Genomic DNA, 19,366 nt, shown 5'->3' on the forward strand with positions numbered 1-19,366 from the left:
TCTTGGCAGAATAGATCTGCTACGCTGCTGCTGCTGTTGGTTATTGCTGCTGCTGTAGAGCAAATACGGAACTTGCCACTGCCAATACACACACGACACAAGATATTCGGGCCGATTTCTCCCCTTTCGACAATCCTAAGTGAAGTCCCGATTATCTTGATGGTTCTACAGATTATCTTATCAGATTTTCCTGTGGTGTGAAGTGTGTTAAGAGTGACCAAACCTGCTCGGAAGAACGTCGGAGCCGGAGTCTCACATTTTGAAAATCTTATTAGAATTTAAATATCTTTTGGTGTGGCCCCAACATAAGACATGCTGCTGCTGCTGTACATGCAAGGATGAATCACCGCTTAGCAGATCTATACAGGTGGAGCTGGGGAGGGTGGAGGGTTTCTGAAAGCGCGCTGCACTGCTATAGCAAACGTTAGGTATTTGGATGTCGAGCAACGAGCTCATTGGTTACTGATACAGCAGGAACTGATCAGCTGTGCCCATTAGAGAATGATGTGATTGCAAGCAGATTGAGTCAAGGACCTATCAGCATGCGCCATTTAGAGTTTCATGACAGAACTTTGTATTTAAACTTTAGATTGAAAGTAGATTAAAAAAGTTAAGTAAAAAGAAGAAATGAACTTGCTTGTATGTTTGTTGCTGTTGTTGTATGTTTTTGGAGGTGAAATGCTGTGGGTGACATACAGACTATCTTTTTGTTCTGTTTAAGGGAAAGCAAAACGCAGTTTAATCCATGTGGAGCGAAGTCTGTTTTCGTCAACATATGATAAGTGTCTAAAACTAGATCAAAATTTGTTGTCAAAATGAACACTGCTGTGACTGCCACATCCCCCCTCTGCAACTCGACCACAGTCACTTACAGTACAGTCTGTCCAGTAGCTTCTCTGTGTGTTTGTGAGCTAGGTGGGAAAAAAAAGATATAAAGTTGCACCTTCTGCTTCTAGGGTGTTACTTTAGTTGGTGTTGAGGAAAGCTAGGTGTTACTTTGTGTACACATGTTTCTGGCAAGCTACAGAATGGGAAGGTTTGGGGAATTCTGAAGTGGATTTCACCGTCTGGATTAGGAAACTGTCATTGTCTGGAACACAATACTTGACTATTCTTTCAAATAGTTTCTGATTTATTCTGAAAAAATGCAATAAGACAAATACAACTTCTTACAATCATTTTTCATTTGCTTGCCTTTCAGATTAATAACATTTATTATGATTAGTATTATTATTAATTAAAAAAATGTCTTTCCTGTATTTTTATTTATTTATAATATTAATAATATTGTATATTTTTTGTCCGAAGCTTCACCAGGGTACAGCAAGCCTCCCGTCCCCCCGGTTTGCTGCTCACAGGGTGAGAAGGGGCCGCCCGCCATGATGCCCATCAGCGTGGACCCAGAGAGCCGGCCGGGCGAGTACGTGCTCAAGAGCCTCTTTGCCAACTTCACCACCATCTCTGAGCGCAAAATACGCATTGTCATGGCCGAACCTCTGGTGAGTGACATTTCTGACCTATTGAAGACCTATGACCACTCAAATCCTCAGAGACAAATCAGTCTTTGAAGATTGTGTTGAGGGTTGACCATTTAGACTGTGGGATTGATTGCTCAGAAGATATCAATGAAATATAAGCTAATCCAGCTAATCCTTTTTTTATTCGGCCTGCCTAGTTGTTTATGCAGCTCAGCAGCTTTCACCTTAATGTGACCCTGTATGATCCTTGTTAATAGAAATGAAATTTAGATCTGCCGGGCATTGAAAATACGGATGAGATTTTAGTGTACAATGCTTGTTCTGTACAAAACAGATTGTTTATCTCTAAGGACCTTGAACACTTAGCCAGCCTTGTTAGTATTTCCCAGACAACTGGCAAGTTCACCTGCACGTGTTTAACAGCAAGCTGCTAGTTTCATGACCGGCAGGCAGACTATTTTTAATTAACCCTCCCAGGACAGATATATTGTGTCCCTGCTGCTATCAGGATGAGCTCATCTTTTGTCCTCTAATTTTTACTGAACCAATAACCAAGATCAGGTAATACATAATACACTTAATACATAAGCATATGATCTTGATTATGACCAGTTTATTTATACATCCCTCTTACTGGACAGTAAATTGAGCGATTCATAGCTGGAGTGTCTTTTTTTATTTTTTATTTGTTTAAGGATCTCTTCAGACATAACTGAATGTTTTTATGAGTCAGTCATACATGTCTTAAACGACACCCCAGTCATTTAATTCAGTAGTGGAGAAAAGTCCTGCAAGAGCATAAGGTGATCCATTAACCTCTTATGAAAGCCTTGAGGAATATTGCACTGTCCTCGTCCGCCCCCTCATCTGTTTCTCCCTCAAATGACTCCAGCCACTGAAATATTTATTAACCTAAGATGAAAGGGGTGCTTCAGTGGGTTCTTAAATTTAACACGGTCTGAAAGTGCTAGGCTATGTTTGACAAACCCTGTAGATTCTAAGAGTCAGAGAAGACGCTGTGTTCTGGGCCTGGAGTTCATTAAAACAATAATACTATTTGAATATTCAAATCGGTTATCAACTCTGCTGTTGCCTGAAAAGAATTTACACACAATTCTGGTGCTCGATTGAAAAATCTTTCTAGAGTAGGAGTACAGAATGAAGGTCAGTTTGTTTTTTTACACAACATGTGATGTTTAATCAGCAGGTCCGATCCATGATAGTTGCTAAGATCAGCTTTTTCACATTGTAAGACTATGCTGGTGGCCCTGTTTGTGTATGTGCACTAGTGTTCAAAAGTTTGGGGTCATTTAAAAAAAAAAAAATTATAATGGTACAAAAAATATTTTTATTTCAAATAAATGTTGTTCTTTTGAACTTTATATTCAACAACTGTTTTCAACATTGATAATAATAATAAATGTTTCTTGAGCAGCTGGAGAATCATGTGACACTGAGAACTGGAGTAATGATGCTGAAAATGTAGCTTTACCATCCAGGAATAAATTACGTTTTAAAATATATTAAAATAGAAAACAGTTATTTGCTATAAAAATGACTATTTTTGATCAAATAATTCAACCTTGGTGAGCAGAAGAGACCTCTTTCAAAAATACATGATGTTTGAACAGAGCTGCATTTAATCAAGGAAACCATAAGGAATCACTTTTAGCTAGAATTGCTTTGAATAATATTTACTCTAGCAATTATGTTTCTGTTGTTTTACAGGAAAAACCTCTGATAAAGTCTCTTCAGAGGGGTGAAGATCCCCAGTTTGACCAAGTAAGTACAGTTTGCTTCCTGAACCCCCCAACCCCCCCCCCCCCCCCCCCCCCCCCGAACATTTTGCACGCGCACGTCCACACGTCTAGTCTGTGGACAGATGTCCCAGCGGAAAGACAAGAGACAGGTTTTTAGCTGCCCAGCTGTGCCAAAAATTAATCTGACTTTTTGAATTATTAAAATAGATTCATGGATCTGTCTGGCCTTTAAAGCATTTAAAGTGACCTCTGTAAAAGCTTGATGTGGTTTTTGGCTCGTCTGGCTGTCTGGGAATGAACAAGTAAATTTGCATCTCTTATAGATTAGATAAGAGAGTTTTGTACCTAAAAATTCACGATACATAGGAGACATTGTGTATTCCATCTTGTCTTCAAAACATTTCATGCAGTGTGTGAGACATTATTTCTCCATAATTTGCACATCATTTCTAGTTATTTTATACAGTGCTCAACAATAAGGGTTGTATTTTGACCCAGGGCCAGTGTAAGAGCTTCAGGCCAGTCCCTCACTGTATTGAAACAGTGTTATATCTTATATTCTTTGATCATATATTGTACATGCATTGATCGTGTCATTACTTTCCAGATTTATTTTTCCGTCTAGTTTCCTGTAAATTATAACTATATAATTTTTTTATTACATATTTTCTTTGCAATTTCACACACAAAAATGTGATATATATATATATATATACTAGATCAGGGGTGTCCAAACTCAGTCCTGGAGGGCCACTGTCCTGCAGAGTTTAGCTCTAGCCTGCCTCAACACACCTACCTGGAAGTTTCTAGAATGCCTTGATTATCCTTGATTACCTTGATTATCTGGTTCAGGTGTGTTTAATTGGGGTTCGAGCTAAACTCTGCAGGACAGTGGCCCTCCAGGAGCAGGATTGGACATCCCTGTACTAGATGCACTGATGAGCCAAAACATTATGACCACTCACAGGTGAAGCGAAAAATGTTTATCATTTCCTAACATTTTCTGAGTAGTTTAGATTGTTAGTGACCAATCAATTCTTGTAGTCAATGTGTTGGATGCAGCAGAAATGGACAGGAGTAAAAACCTGTGAGACTTTGGCAAGGGCCGAATTGTTATGGTCAGACAAGTGGGTTAGAGCACCTCTGAAAGGGCAAGCCTTGTGTTTTGCTCCTGGTCAGCAGTGGTGAGATCCTACGGACAGTGGTCCAAGGAGTGACAAACCACAAATCGGTGATGGGGGTTTGCGTGTCCAAGGCTCATTGATGAACAAGGCAATGTAGGCTTTCCCGTCTGGTCTGAACTGATAGAACCGATGTGGCACCATTCACAGAAAATTTCAATGATGTTACTGGAGAAATGTGTCACAAGACACAGTGCATCGCACTCTGCTGCGTATCGGGCTGCGTAGCCGCAGACCAATCAGAGTGCCTACAATGGAGTCGGAACTGGACCTTGGAGCAGTGGAAGAAGGTCATCTGATCCGATGAGTCCCATTTTCTTTTACATCATGTGGACAGCTGTGTACATTTGTGCTGCTTACCTGGGGAACTGATGGCAGCAGTATCCACTGTGGGACGATGACAAGCCAGTGGAGGGAGTGTGAAGATCTGGGCAATGTTCTGCTGAGAAACCCTGGGTCCGTCCATTTATGTGGACATAAATTTGACATGTGCCACTTACCTAAATATTGTTGCAGACCAAGTACACCCCTTCATGACAATGGCGTTCCCTGGTGGAAGTGACCTCTTTCAGCAGGATAATGCACCCTGCCACACTACACACATTGTTCAGAAATTGTTAGAGGAACACGATGAAGAGTTCAAGGTGTTGCCTTGGCCTCCAAATTCCCCAGATCTCATTCCAGTTGAGCATCTGTGGGGTGTGCTTGACCAACAAGTTCGATCCACAGCGGCTCCACCTCTCAACCCTACAGGACTTGAAGGATCTGCGGCTAATGTCTTGGTGCCAGAGACCACAGGACACCTTGAGGGCTCTTGTAGAGTCTATGCTTTGGAGGGTTGGCACTGTTTTGGCAGCACGCGGAGGACAAACAGAATATTAGACAGAGAGTCAAAATGTTTTGGCTAATCTAGAAAGTATAGATAATTTTGAGTTGGGGTCCATGTGAGGCAAGTAGATTTCTGAACCAATAGCCAGACTGAGAAAGCAGGACACAAATCCTTATTGTTGAGCTTTGTTATATGATTATAATTCTCAAACTCATTTGTAAATTAATGACAAAAGTATCTGCAAAATAAATAAACGTACGAAATGTCTAAAAAACTGAATTTAATTTCAGATACCCTTGGCTTGAGTAAATGCATTGAAAGTCTAGAATGAAAGGGCTTTTTATTGCTGGCTTGGGTGGAGTGTGTGTTCTCTGCCCTGAGTTTGTAAGTTTGTTTCTGTATGCATGTATGTGTGTGTGTGTGTGTGTGTGTGTGTTGGAGGCAGGTGAATAGCAGCCTCATTCAGAGCTCACAGGGCTGTGTTTGTACCCATGATCCCTTGGGCTTTTCAGGAGCCTCACTGAGAGGGGATTCTTCTCCCAGGATTCATCAGGGAATGAAGGGCTCGCTGTGTTCACCCTGAGCCCCTGAATCCGCCCTATTTCCCTCCCTTCCCTGTGTGTTGAGTCCTCACCAGGGGCCGCCTTTCCTTCCTGCACTTATTACCCCCAACTCTCTCCCCTTTTCTCACTTTCTTTGCATCCTACAGACACATTTAAGACAAAATCCCTTGCTTTCATCAATACCACCTCCACACTCAAAATAACTTTCTCCTGAAGATGCACTATGAAATTCATGGCCTATATACAGTACTATGCTCTAGGTATATATATTTTTTGTTTATGTGGTGATTAATACATTCTCGCCTTTCATTTTCAGTTGATCAGCACAATGAGTTCTTTGGCCGAGTATTGCCTACCATCTATCTTGCGCACCCTGTTTGACTGGTACAAAAGACAGAACGGAGTTGACGATGAATCCCATGAGTACAGACCGCGTTCAAATACAAAGCCCAAAAAGTGAGTCCTGTTTGTACAGTTTGTACATATAGATAATGCTGATCATTTAAGCTTGATACAGTATGATATACTTAATTATGCATAATGCTGTTTAGTAAAACATGTCTGCTTCATGCGTATTAAAGACCCATGAATTCAGAATTGGAGTTTTATCCATTAACTTTAGAGCCATTTATATGTTACGTACTCCTGCATACATACATACATATATATATATATGTTTTTCTTTTTCTTTTTTTACATCAGTTTAAATTGTTTCAAAAGATTTCTATTTCAGGACTTTATTTTAAATCCTGTTCTTTTGAACTTTCTGTCCATTAAACAATCCTGGAAAAATGTGTTCGTAAGGGATTATCTGTGTCTGTATCTGTTTTGGGAGGTTTCCTGTGATTGTTTCTATGGTTTCTTGTTGATTTGATTATCATGTGCACCTGTTGTTCATTTCTTTGATTAGTTAAGTTTTTCTTAAATCCTGTGTTTGTTCAGTTCATTGTCTGTTCTCGTCTGATGTTGGTTGTTCTGTTCCGGATTTCTATGCATTATTTGGGTTTCTTTTGGGTTTATAAATGAAGTTGAACTGCTGCATTTAAATCCAGCCTTTTTATTTGACCTTTCTTCAACCACGCTGTAACCAATCAAGGTTTCCATAAAAATATATAATATATAGCATATTATATATTATAATGATTTCTGAATGATTCGGATCAAACACTGAAGATTGAAGCAATGATGCTGAAAATTTAGCTTTGCCAACACAGGAATAAATTACATTTTTAAATATATATAAATAGAAAACAGTTCTATTCAATTGTAATAATATTTCACAATATTACTTTTTTTTTGTCAGATAAATGCAGCCTGGATGAGCATACAAAAAAAAACTTTTGAATGGTAGTGTAAATAACCAATTCATAGGGCCTTTAATGAATGTGAAAAGAGAGCAATGAGACAGCAATACAATGTTGTCACTTGGCCTGATCAGTTCTGTCGTAACTGGATTTGACACAATCGTGCCAAAATAGCCCAGTGACATCAGACAGACAACTGGTTGTTGAAGCTTCTGTGACTTCTGCTTCCTGTAGCTGGAGTACAAAACTCCATTTCATCATTGACAAATGATACTTTAGTCTGTGAATGTGTGAGAGGGTGGGAGCAAAATTGGCTTACATGATCTGTTTACATTCTCTCTCTCCATTTCCCAGTGATGAGCAGCAAAAAGATTATCTGCTCGAGAGGAGAGACCTAGCCATCGACTTCATCTTCTCTCTTGTGCTCATAGAGGTTCTGAAACAGGTAACGTCAAACTGGCACATGCACTTTGTTTCACATCTAAAAAAGTTTAGATGCAAATAACTAACAGACATCAAATATGTTAGAGTGCACACGTTGTTCTGTCGATCATCACCAAGAATCAATGGTAGTTACTGCCCTGCCAGACACCCATACAGAAAATATTCATTAATAAGAAGTAACAGTTACTATCACAATTGTGAACTGTGTAATGAACAAAGTCTATGCTATTTATTGTTTGCTTTGACAAATTGTTTACTAACCCTAACCCAAAATGGCAAATTTAGCAATAGATTCCACCTTAGAAGAGATTGTTGATATACAGTTTACTGGTTATTATACAAAAGTATTTGAGATCAAAGTAAGCCACAATGGACCAATCAGAATCAAGTATTCCAGAGAGCCTTGCTATTAAATGTGATACTGTTTGTGTTTTTCCCATTTGGCCAGATGCCCCTCCACCCAGTTGTGGATGGTTTGGTCCATGAAGTCATTCATTTGGCTTTTAAGCACTTTAAATATAAAGAGGGGTAAGATACTTTAGAATTCTCTATTGGATACATTTAGTAAAATAAATTCATAGAAACCTATACATTTTTACATGTGTTTTATTATGACCAGGTATCACGGTCCCAACACTGCCAACATGCACATTGTAGCTGATCTCTATGCCGAAGTGATTGGAGTTTTAGCACAAGCAAAGTGAGTACTCGTCAATCCAACAAAGTCAACATTATTTGTATTTAGCAATGTTGAACTATGTTTTTTGTAACATGTGAAAAAGCATACTAGGCCTGAAAATGAGCCTTTGAGTTTCTAGATCTTCAGAAGAGCATAGCTTTCAAGTGGTCTGGATGCTTAGCATCCTCTGTAGTGTCATTCCCATAATGTGTGTGTTAGTCTACAAAACAACTGCGCCCCTGTCGTTGTGGTAGAACAGTTGCTTCTGCATGTCAGTTTTATTTCTGCCTGAGTGAATTGGAGATTGAACTGGTGAACTGAGTGAAGTAGATGTTACCAGGTCTCTGGTTGTCTTGTTTGACAGCTCAGGGTCTGATTAATGAGAGGGCAACGGTAGCAGTGCTGTTCATTTCCAACCACAGTGTACACTCTTACCAAACGACATGGTGAAAATGTCCAGTGAATAATTTATCCATTTATTTATTTGTTTTGTGCTTGTTTTGTTTTTGATATGTACTTTGAGCATGCAATAGTTTACAGGATTTCTACAATCATGGAAAATCTGGAAATATCAGGGAAAGTCTCTGAAATGAGTAAATCTTAAAAGGTGTAAAGTTTTTTATTTATAAATCTAACATTTAGATATTTGTGAGTGCTTGTGTAGGCCTACAAGCCAGTGATTTTATCTGCCAATCTTTTTCTTTTTTTTTTGTAGATTTCCTGCTGTTAAAAAGAGGTTCATGAGTGAGCTGAAGGAGCTCCGTCAGAAGGAGCAGAGCCCGTACGTGGTCCAAAGCACCATCAGCCTCATAATGGGTGTGAAGTTCTTCCGGGTGAAGATGTATCCTGTTGAGGAGTTTGAAGCCTCCTTTCAGTTCATGCAGGTAAACAGAGAAAATTAACACATTTGGATAATTTCCTTTCACAAAGCTCATTTATTTAATTATTTATTAATTTATACTGAAAGCAAACCCTGTGTTTCACGATTCTGTGCTCCTTTCTGTCACAGGAGTGTGCACAGTATTTTCTGGAAGTGAAGGACAAAGACATCAAACACGCTTTGGCTGGACTCTTTGTGGAAATTCTAGTTCCTGTAGCAGCGGTTAGAGAAATCTTATAAGAACATGTCTTATTTACATGCATTTTGCACACCACTCACTCCAGTTATTGTTTTAGTAACTCACACTGACACACACACACACACACACACACACACACACACACACACACACACACACACACACACACACACACACACACACACACACACACGTATGTATGGATGTATGTACATTATGTATGCATATATAAATAAATATATATACACATCTATCTATCTATCTATCTATCTATCTATCGTGTGTATGTGTATTTCACTCTTTTATAATCTTTACTTTGCTAGAAATGTCTAAATACATTTTGATCCTCATTATTATTGCCTTTTCTGTCCTTTAATAGGCTGTCAAGAATGAGGTGAATGTTCCTTGTTTAAGGAACTTTGTGGAGAGCTTGTATGAGACCACCTTGGACCTTTCAACAAGAAAGAAACATTCTCTGGTCAGTCTGGTTTTCATAAGCTATAGTATTTCATACTCTTTGACGGCACTCTGATCATTACGTACCCCTCTCTGGTCTTTTAGGCTTTGTACCCACTGGTAACATGTCTGCTGTGTGTCAGCCAAAAGCAGTTCTTCCTCAACAGATGGCATGTCTTCCTTAACAACTGCCTCTCAAATCTGAAGGTATATGGTTTCACTGTGTTATAGTTTCTCTTTATTCATTCATTTGTGATTCAACCAGAATGGCAACCAGGATTGCTCACTAAATAAACTTTGTCGTTACAGAGCAAGGACCCTAAAATGGCACGGGTAGCGCTAGAGTCCCTCTACCGACTTCTGTGGGTCTACATGATCCGCATCAAATGCGAGAGCAACACTGCGACGCAGGGGTAAGCACGTCCCTCGTCTGTAGCTACTTGTGTTTAAAGCCACTACCAACACACCCATCCGAGGCCCCCAGAGTCAAGCTGTGGGTAGGTCTGCAGTAAACTGATTTGACATAATATAGTCCATCTTATGAATGCCAGCTTTCTTGATGGAGTTCAAGAAGGCTGAAAAGATGTAATAATAATAAAAACAAGTCTGTACCCTGCCCCTCCCATGGCCGCCAGTCCACCGAGCCGGGGGTGTGACCACATCTCTCAGCCCTCTAAGTGGCAGCGAGTAAACAAGCAATCCATTACAGTCGTCGTGCCTCAAGCGGAGGGGTAGAAGACTTGGTAATTACTGACAGTGCTGCCAAAAATGGGTGGAGAAAGGAGAGGACTAGAAGGGAGGCTGGTGGTCATGGGTGATGGGTGTTGGAACGCCAAAATCGTCCTCTGGGAATTGAAAGCTTGGCAAACTAAACCTTATACACACCCTTGTTTGATCTTCAGGGCCAAAAAGGAACAGTGGACAAGTTAAGATGTCTTATGTAGCTAATCCACAATAGATAAATAAGGATTAATATGATATATGGTTGACATTGTTTGGGAAAGGGTGTACATGCCCTTAGAGGATTTCAATACCAGAAAAGGAAGTTGTGGTTATAGTTTTTTGACTGTGGGCTATTCAGTTTATGCATAGTTTGAAATGAATAATGCATTCTGTATAAAAGTATGGACCCACTTTATATTGGGTGTCTTTAAGTACTTTGTAATAACATTTAAATGAATCAACTGATACAATGCAATTATTTGTGTACATACTTACATTGCACATAAAAATACCTACATGTGATTACAGCTGTAATTAATTTCTGTAATTACAGCTATAATTACATTGTTGAACCTTCCCTTATCCATTAACCCACCCTTAAACGTAACCATACCACCAAAACGAATCAAATTTTATCTGTTGATTGTTCACCTAAATAAAACAGTATTTCAAATAAATACTGTATAGCATTTGATTCCTACAGTGGCACATTAATGCACAGCACAACAACATTTAAACAGCAAACTTTAAGTTAACAACACAGCGAAATCGCCACAACACAACAGAAACATGCCACAACACTTTAACTCTGGGGGCCGAGAAATGAACAAGAGCATTTTCGTCATGTTGTAGCTCGTTTCCATTGTATTGTGGCTTGATTCCACTGTGTTAACTTTTATTTGCTTTTTAAATTTTTTTTGTGTTGTGCACTACTGAGACTTCTTTCAAAAACATTAGAACATCTTCCCGATCCCAAACTTTTTAACAGTAGTGTATATTTAAGGAGGAACAAAGTTGGGCATGATATTAGATTTCTAAAGCATTGGAGGGAGAAGTTAGTTCTGGAACCACAAGGATCATAAAAGGCTCATATGATGCAGAAAAAACGGTCAGCTCATAGTTCTTGCGAGAGGGATGTATTGCATTATAGCAGGTCATAAATATCAGAAACCATGGATTTGAATGCTACATATCATGAAGCTGTGACTTAAGGGTTTACCAACCATTACGAATAAGCCCAAAGAGGACAAACCTCTCTTAAAAATCGAATTCCACAAGTAGGCCAGGTTCAAGACTGCCACTGTAATGGAATGCTACTTATAACAAGCTATCTGTGTCACTATGCTTTGACATTGTCCAAAACTTGTTATTGCTAAAGACTGCAATCTTGTCCCCACAGCCGCCTCAACTCTATTGTGACGACCCTGTTCCCTAAAGGATCCCGCAGCGTGGTTCCTAAAGATATGCCTTTCAATATATTTGTTAAAATTATCCAGTTTATTGCACAGGTATGTCTACGATTAAATAACAGTCAGATCTAAAAGTAAGACCTCAGTGATAATCTCTTGTTAGCAGTTAAACCATTATACAAGACTTAATTCTCATTTGTTGTGCAAACTGTGCATGCATCTAAGGATAAAGGATTTAGTGTTGTTACCAAAATAAATAGACAGTGACAGCTAGATTCCCATCATTATTTGCAACTCTCTCTTAAAATATGAAAAAAAAAATGTGCATACTACATCATTGCAAATGCAAATTGCATTTCCTTTTTCTGATTTATCTTACAGGAAAGACTTGACTTTGCAATGAAAGAAGTCATTTTTGACCTACTGTGTGTTGGGAAACCTGCAAAAGCCTTTAGTCTTAATCCAGAGGTAAAGTATTGTTAAATTACAATAGATGTAGCAGCTTTATCTCAGTGTTATGGCACTCATATCTTGATTTTGTGTATGTCTGTTCTGTAGAGAATGAATATAGGTCTCAGAGCATTCCTGGTCATTGCCGACAAGCTGCAGCAGAAAGATGGCGAGCCTCCCATGCCGAACACGGGCGCCACGCTCCCTTCTGGAAACACACTACGAGTCAAAAAGACGTTCCTGAGCAAACCTCTGACTGAAGATGAGGCTAAAGTCATAGGTGAGTTGATCTGTTCTACTTTTAGAAGAATCATTTCAATAAAATCAAGACTTTTGTCTGTGGAACTGAAAACTCAGTGCAATGATATTGCGTTGGATAACAAACAGAAGAATAAGTTCAAAAACATGAATGAAATGCAAACCTTTACCAAAAACATAAAGAGAAAGTCTTCTTAATGATATTGATTGACATTTTCTCATTAAACTCTGTTACTATTAAAGAACATGACTGTCTATCACAGTTTTTTTTCCCACTGTTTTTGTCTTTCCAAACACTTAGGAATGTCCCTATATTACCCCCAAGTGCGGAAAGCTTTAGACAATATCCTCAGACATTTGGATAAGGAGGTTGGTCGCTGTATGATGCTGAGTAACGCACAGATGCTGAATAAGGAACCCGAGGAAATGATTACGTATGTCACACATGACACTTGTCTATGTCCAGTAATGTTTCATCTGGTGTATCTGATACTCTGCACACACCTGTCCAACCCATCAGTCCAACTAATCTTGAGCTTATCAGTGCACTCATTTCTGTTTGAGCTTATGTGACCTCTCTCTGTACTGACAGGGGCGAGAGGAAACCCAAGATTGACCTCTTTAGGACATGCATGGCCGCCATTCCACGCATCCTTCCCGATGGCATGTCCAAGTCAGAGCTCATAGACCTTTTGGCTCGGTGAGTGTATTTGTTCGATGTGTGCATGGGCATGTGAGCAGGAAACATTTGCTTCGACGAATTGCCCGATGGTCAGGTTTCCTTGAGATTCAGTAATGTGATCCCTCCCTGCCCCCAGCTTGAATAGGATGTCCCAGTGCAATCTGAGTCTGGTCTTATCAGACTTAATTCTTCATGTTTAAGCCATTAGGTCAGCCAGCTAGTTCAGGCTTTCTGTGAACTTCCACCACTGGAGCTGCAGTGGCTTCTTCGCTGTAGTGAAAGATCTTGAAAAGTACATTGATTATTTATGAGTCTTAGTGCATGGTACTATTTAGATATGTAGTAGAACATTTTAAAAGGGTCATCGAATGCAAAATTCACTTTTATATGGTGTTTGCAGTATGTGGACACAACCACCATATAATGAAAAAAATCCATTCACTCCTTTTTTTTTAATCCTCAAAAAGTCTAAACACACTCAATAATCAAAGCCGTTTGGATTTTCTGAGCAATATGATGTCATATTGCTCATGCTCCGCCCATGACTGCTGACAAGCTGTCCCGTATTAGCATATTTCTACCCTCAGCCATTTGTAAACTGTCTGTCAAGGCAGCACTTTACGTGTCGTGTCCACACCCCCCATGGAAGAGAGGGGTGAGGTGAGCAGTTGCTCATTTTCATTTAAAGGGGTCATATAATGCCATTTTTGTACAAGCTAATATGATTCTTTAGGGTCTAAATTAAAAGTTTGTAATATACTTTAATTAAAAATTCTCATTAGTATTGTAAGAAAACACGAATTTTACTTGGTCAAAAACAGCTCTGTTTTCAGCACGCCGTTTGAGTGCATGTGTCTTTAAATGATAATGAGCTTTGCTCACCCCGCCCCTCTGTTCTGTGCGTACACCGTTTGTAATAATAACACAATAACTATAACGCATTGTTCATTATAAACGTGGGATTATGAATTATATTGAGAGCGTCGTACATAGAAAACATGCCGTAATGTACCCTGAGTGTAAACAGCCGCATTCATCGTGAAGCGTGCTAGCGATTTGCAAAGAGTAATATAAATATTAATATAAAGGTTAATAAAACGTTACACTCACTTCAGTTCTTCTGGAGGTGTAGCAGGAACACGAATAGTTGGTACCGATCCTTTTTTCAGGAGCAGCTTCTTAGCAAAACCAGCTTTACTGACCGGTTCGGATCTTCTTCAGCGGTTCGGATTTAGGAACATCAAAATGACTGCTGTTCCTTATTGCACCCGAGAACAGAACACCACAATCGCTTAGACGCCATTCTGCTCATAGACAGTGCTCCAGCGTATCAACAATGACCGCGCAGGTCCGCGCGGACTATGATTGACAGCTTGCTCACGAGCGAGGGCGGGTCTGTGTTGAAACGCTGCTGTCAATCAACAGTCGTGGGAGGGGCGTCCGACCGTGTAACGTCACACGATCGAACGGCTTGATTTGAGATGGGGGGAAAACATATAAGAAGATAAAAAAAAAAAAACACTGGATGAATTTTTATCATTTTATGATGGTTGTGTACAGGCACTGCCAACACACATTTCAGTACAATCAACTTGTAAAAGCGCATGTACCATTATATGACCCCTTTAAAGAGACATGCACTGAAACGGGTCGCTGTGAACAGAGCTGTTTTTGAGGAGGTAAAAAGGATGTTGTTTTACACAACCATTGAGGAATTTTAACCAAACTATGTTACAAACTTTACATGAAGACCCTAAAGAATCATACCAACTTGTGGAAAATGGGCATCCGATGACACCTTTAAAGGTGAATTTTTTTTAACACTTTCAGGAAAAAGTAAAAAATCCAAATTAACGTTTAAATATATACTGATAAAAATATATATAGTAAATCCATTTTTTATATAAAATGTAATGGATCATTTATATATTTTATTTTATACTTATTATTTTATCATTTAAAATCTAATGTATTATTCATACATATTTCAATATATATATATATAATGTAACCGCGTACTAGCATACTGCTCGTACTATTTATGCCATAGAAATATATGGTAAAAGTAATACGAGTAGTATATTAGTATGCAGTTTCCGAATTCAGCAAGTGTTTTTGAATGAATTGGTTGACTGAATGAACTCACTTAGTAGACGATCACTTGTCAACACCTACTGAAGTATATATATACTGTTTATGTATATATATATATATATATATACACATACATGCATACAAAAAGTATTATATATTTGTATATATACAGTACCAGTCAAAAGTTTGGAAACACTACTATTTTTAATGCTTTTGAAAGAAGTCTCTTATGCTCATCAAGCCTGCAGTTAAAAACAAAAAAAAACAAAAAAAACAGTAATATTATGAAATATTATTACAATTTAAAATAATGGTTCTCTTTTTTAATATACTTTAAAATGTAATTTATTTTTGTGATGCAAAGCTGAATTTTCATCAGCAAGTACTCCAGTCTTTGGTGTCTTATGATCCTTCAGAAATCATTCTAATATGCTGATTTATGATCAATGTTGGAAACAGTTGTGCTGCTTAATATTTTTTTATAACCTGAGATACTTTTTTCAGGATTATTTGATGAATAAAAAGTTTAAAAGAACTGTATTTATTTAGAATAGAAATCTTTTGTAACAATATACACTACCGTTCAAAAGTTTGGGAACAATAACTATTTTTTTTTAAGAAATTAGTACTTTAATTCAACAAGAATGCGTTAAATTGATAAAAGGTGATGGTAACGATTTATATTGTTAGAAATGTTTTTATTTTGAATAAATGCTGTTTTTATGAATAAATGCTGTTAACGTTTTACTCATCAATGAATCCTGAAAAAAGTATTCCAAAAAAATATATTAAACAGCACAACTGTTTCCATCATTGATAATAACTGAGTATCAAATCATCATATTAGAATGATTTCTGAAGGATCATAAGACACCAAAGACTGGAGTACTTGCTGATGAAAATTCAGCTTTGCATCACAAAAATAAATTACATTTTAAAGTACAGTATATTAAAAAAGAGAACCATTATTTTAAATTGTAATAATATTTCATAATATTACTGTTTTTTTTTATTTTTTTTATTTTTTTAACTGCAGGCTTGATGAGCATAAGAGACTTCTTGCAAAAGCATTAAAAATAGTAGTGTTTCCAAACTTTTGACTGGTACTGTATATATATGTGAGGCAAATATGGACCATGTTTTGTGATCTTTTTACTGGCAGGTTAACCATCCATATGGATGATGAACTGCGTTTGATAGCCCAGAATTCCCTGCAGAGCTTGCTGGTGGACTTCTCAGACTGGCGAGAGGAAGTGCTCTTGGGCTACTGCAGCTTCCTGCTCCGAGAGGTTCAGGACACACACCAAACCCTGCTGGACTCCTCACTTAAACTACTGCTGCAGTTGCTCACACAGTGGAAACTGGCCCTTCTCAGCACCAGCAAGAGCCTGGACACATCGAAGATCTGCTCCACTGAAGTAAGTGGCAAGGAAAAAAAATTGCCTTCAGTGAAGAAAAAATCACAAAAAGATCTCTTTTGATTGGTGTTTCTTCTAGACAGCAATAAAAAATTTGAGCAATTTACTTAATATTAACGTAAAATAATATAAAATATACACAATATTTTAAATAATAATTAATATAATATAATATAATATAATAAATAAAGCTGTGTATGTGCTCTTTAGTTGTTACAGAATAGCTCTGGCTCCAGGCTGCCTGCTGAACGGACCCCTCACTCTACAGTCCTGCATGCTGTTGAGGGTCTCGCTTTAGTGCTGCTGTGCTCCTGCCAGACAGGCACGCGCAAACTAGCCGTGTCCATCCTGCGAGAGGTCCGCCAAATCTTCCTCACCATCGGGCAGACTGAGGTAAGAGCCGCTTGGAGCCTGACTTGATCAGATATAGGCCTTTGATTATACATCCGCTCATTTTATGGTTGAATATGGTCTACACAGGAAGATGAAAGGCCCATGATAGATGTACTGGACCAGCTGAGCCCAGTGGTGCTCGAGAGCTTTGCCCACGTGGCGGTGGCTGACTCGGTGAGTGCCTCTGTGTTCGGTCCTTTGCGGTTTCGCTCACAGGCGAGTCTCGGAGGACATCTACAAAGTGTCTTCTGTTCTGAGTTTATAAGAAAGTCTGTTTTACTTCTCTGAGTTTGGAGTTTAATTTATTAGGTGGTGGGACTTAGACAAACAATGATTTGTGTAAATTCAGAATCACATATATACCAGATGCCAGTATTAAACTGGCATGTTTAAGAGCTAAATTTAGTGTAAATCCTTTTTTTGTTTTGTCTGTAACATCAATACCCTCCAAAAATCCCAAAAATCTTGAGCTCCCTTGTTGCCACTATGATCTCTCCCCTTCCATTTCCCCACAGGCGTCTCTCCCCGCCGGGCAGCAGGCAGACTTGCAGTGGCTGGTGGAGTGGAACGGATCTCTGCTCGGCAGCCACTATGACGTGCGGAGCCCGTCTCGTGTGTGGATCTTGGCACAGTCCCTGAAGGAACCCTGGGCTCTGTGCCTCTTCAGCCTTCTGAGACAGGAGTACCTACCCAAGCACTGTCCCACTGCGCTCAGTTACGCCTGGCCCTACGCCTTCACCCGCCTGCAGCTCCTCATGCCTTTACTTGAGCCCAGGTGAGGGATGGATGTCCATTTGACCTACATCTATTTATCATTGAGAGGTCACTCTGTTGATTGGTCTGCATTGTAGCTTTAACTATTGTGACAGTCTAATAGGTTATGTAAGCATTTAAATCTAGTTGACCAGGCTTAAACCTCAAAGTGCAGGAGGGTTTTAAGCATTAACGCTATCTCTATCTTTAAGTTTAAGCTCTTAATGGCCTCCCATAGCCACTTTTTATTATGTTACCGCACTTGTTTAAATGGTTCTGCCCCTGATAGCAGACTCTGTACAGTACTATTTTAGTTACTCTTCTACTCTACTACTTTTTATTACTTTATAATGCAGTACATTCATTATACATGTTAACTCAACACAATTTTTATTTATCAAATAATCCTTAAAAATGTATCAGGCTTTCCACAAAAATATTAAGCAGCACAACTGTTGCTTTAACATTGATAATAATAATAAATGTTTCTTGAGCAGAAAATCAGCATATCAGAATGATTTCTGAAGGATCATGTGACACTGAAGACTGGAGTAATGATGCTGAAAATTCAGCTTTGCCATAATAGGAATAAATTACATTATAAAATATTATATTAAAATAGAAAACAGTTATTTAAAATTGTTATAATATTTCACAATATTACTGTTTTACTGTATTTTTTGATCGAATAAATGCAGCCTTGGTGAGACTTCTTTCAAAAACATAAAAAAAACAGTAGTATAATTCTATCTGAAGTTTTAACGGGAGTTAATTTGTTCAACAAATAACTAGTTTTAATTTGCTTTTTTTATTTTACTTTACATCAGTCATTCATTTAAATTCCTTCATCTTTTAGCAACCCAGTTAACGCCAAGAAGACAAGCTCGGCTGGTTCAGCTGACACCTTTGCGCCTCTGTGGAGAAACTATCTGATTCTGTGTTTCGGTGTGGCCAAACCCAGCATCATGAGCTCGGGTCATCTTCGGGCTTCCACCCCTGAGATCATCACTCCCAGTACAGACAACAACAACAGCTATGACAACAAGGTGGGTGGGGCCTCTGTAGCATCACGCACCAGTCATGTCTACAGTCATACGCCCCAGTCAGTCATTTAATTACAGGATGGAATCACTGATTTACGCTTTGTTCATTAGATCCTGGGCACCCCTTCTGTGGCCTGGCTGCTGAAGCAGTTGGTCCCTCTGATGCGTTCAGAAAGCATTGAGATCACAGAATCTTTGGTGCTTGGATTTGGCCGCACAAATTCGCTGGTTTTCAGGTACTATGTTGCACATATATAAATATTTAAGATCTCTGATGACATAACTGAACTGTTTTCTCACATTTGGTGAAATCCGAAACCATTGTAGATATTTAGATGACTCAAGTTCCTACAAGACGCCACTTTCTCAT

At 38.8% G+C, this 19,366-nt stretch overlaps 1 protein-coding gene across 4 annotated transcripts in view; it reads left to right on the plus strand.

Moving 5' to 3' along the window:
* frya (furry homolog a) overlaps positions 1–19,366 on the plus strand; it is a 69,927-nt gene that overhangs the window by 12,182 nt on the left and 38,379 nt on the right. For all 4 annotated transcript variants that reach the window (XM_084418711.1, XM_084418712.1, XM_084418714.1 and 1 more), the window contains exons 2-23: positions 1,309–1,499; positions 3,207–3,260; positions 6,128–6,267; positions 7,470–7,560; positions 8,008–8,087; positions 8,179–8,259; positions 8,954–9,122; positions 9,248–9,340; positions 9,697–9,795; positions 9,879–9,980; positions 10,083–10,186; positions 11,896–12,004; positions 12,287–12,373; positions 12,464–12,635; positions 12,915–13,047; positions 13,206–13,313; positions 16,552–16,807; positions 17,018–17,200; positions 17,288–17,374; positions 17,716–17,975; positions 18,810–18,999; positions 19,108–19,232. In XM_084418711.1, the coding sequence (XP_084274837.1) occupies positions 1,309–1,499; positions 3,207–3,260; positions 6,128–6,267; positions 7,470–7,560; positions 8,008–8,087; positions 8,179–8,259; positions 8,954–9,122; positions 9,248–9,340; positions 9,697–9,795; positions 9,879–9,980; positions 10,083–10,186; positions 11,896–12,004; positions 12,287–12,373; positions 12,464–12,635; positions 12,915–13,047; positions 13,206–13,313; positions 16,552–16,807; positions 17,018–17,200; positions 17,288–17,374; positions 17,716–17,975; positions 18,810–18,999; positions 19,108–19,232 (2,914 nt within the window). The remainder of the gene's footprint in view (positions 1–1,308; positions 1,500–3,206; positions 3,261–6,127; positions 6,268–7,469; positions 7,561–8,007; positions 8,088–8,178; positions 8,260–8,953; positions 9,123–9,247; positions 9,341–9,696; positions 9,796–9,878; positions 9,981–10,082; positions 10,187–11,895; positions 12,005–12,286; positions 12,374–12,463; positions 12,636–12,914; positions 13,048–13,205; positions 13,314–16,551; positions 16,808–17,017; positions 17,201–17,287; positions 17,375–17,715; positions 17,976–18,809; positions 19,000–19,107; positions 19,233–19,366) is intronic.

Source organism: Rutilus rutilus, assembly GCF_951802725.1.
Source record: "Rutilus rutilus genome assembly, chromosome: 9".
In the NCBI taxonomy this organism is placed as follows: domain Eukaryota; kingdom Metazoa; phylum Chordata; class Actinopteri; order Cypriniformes; family Leuciscidae; genus Rutilus; species Rutilus rutilus.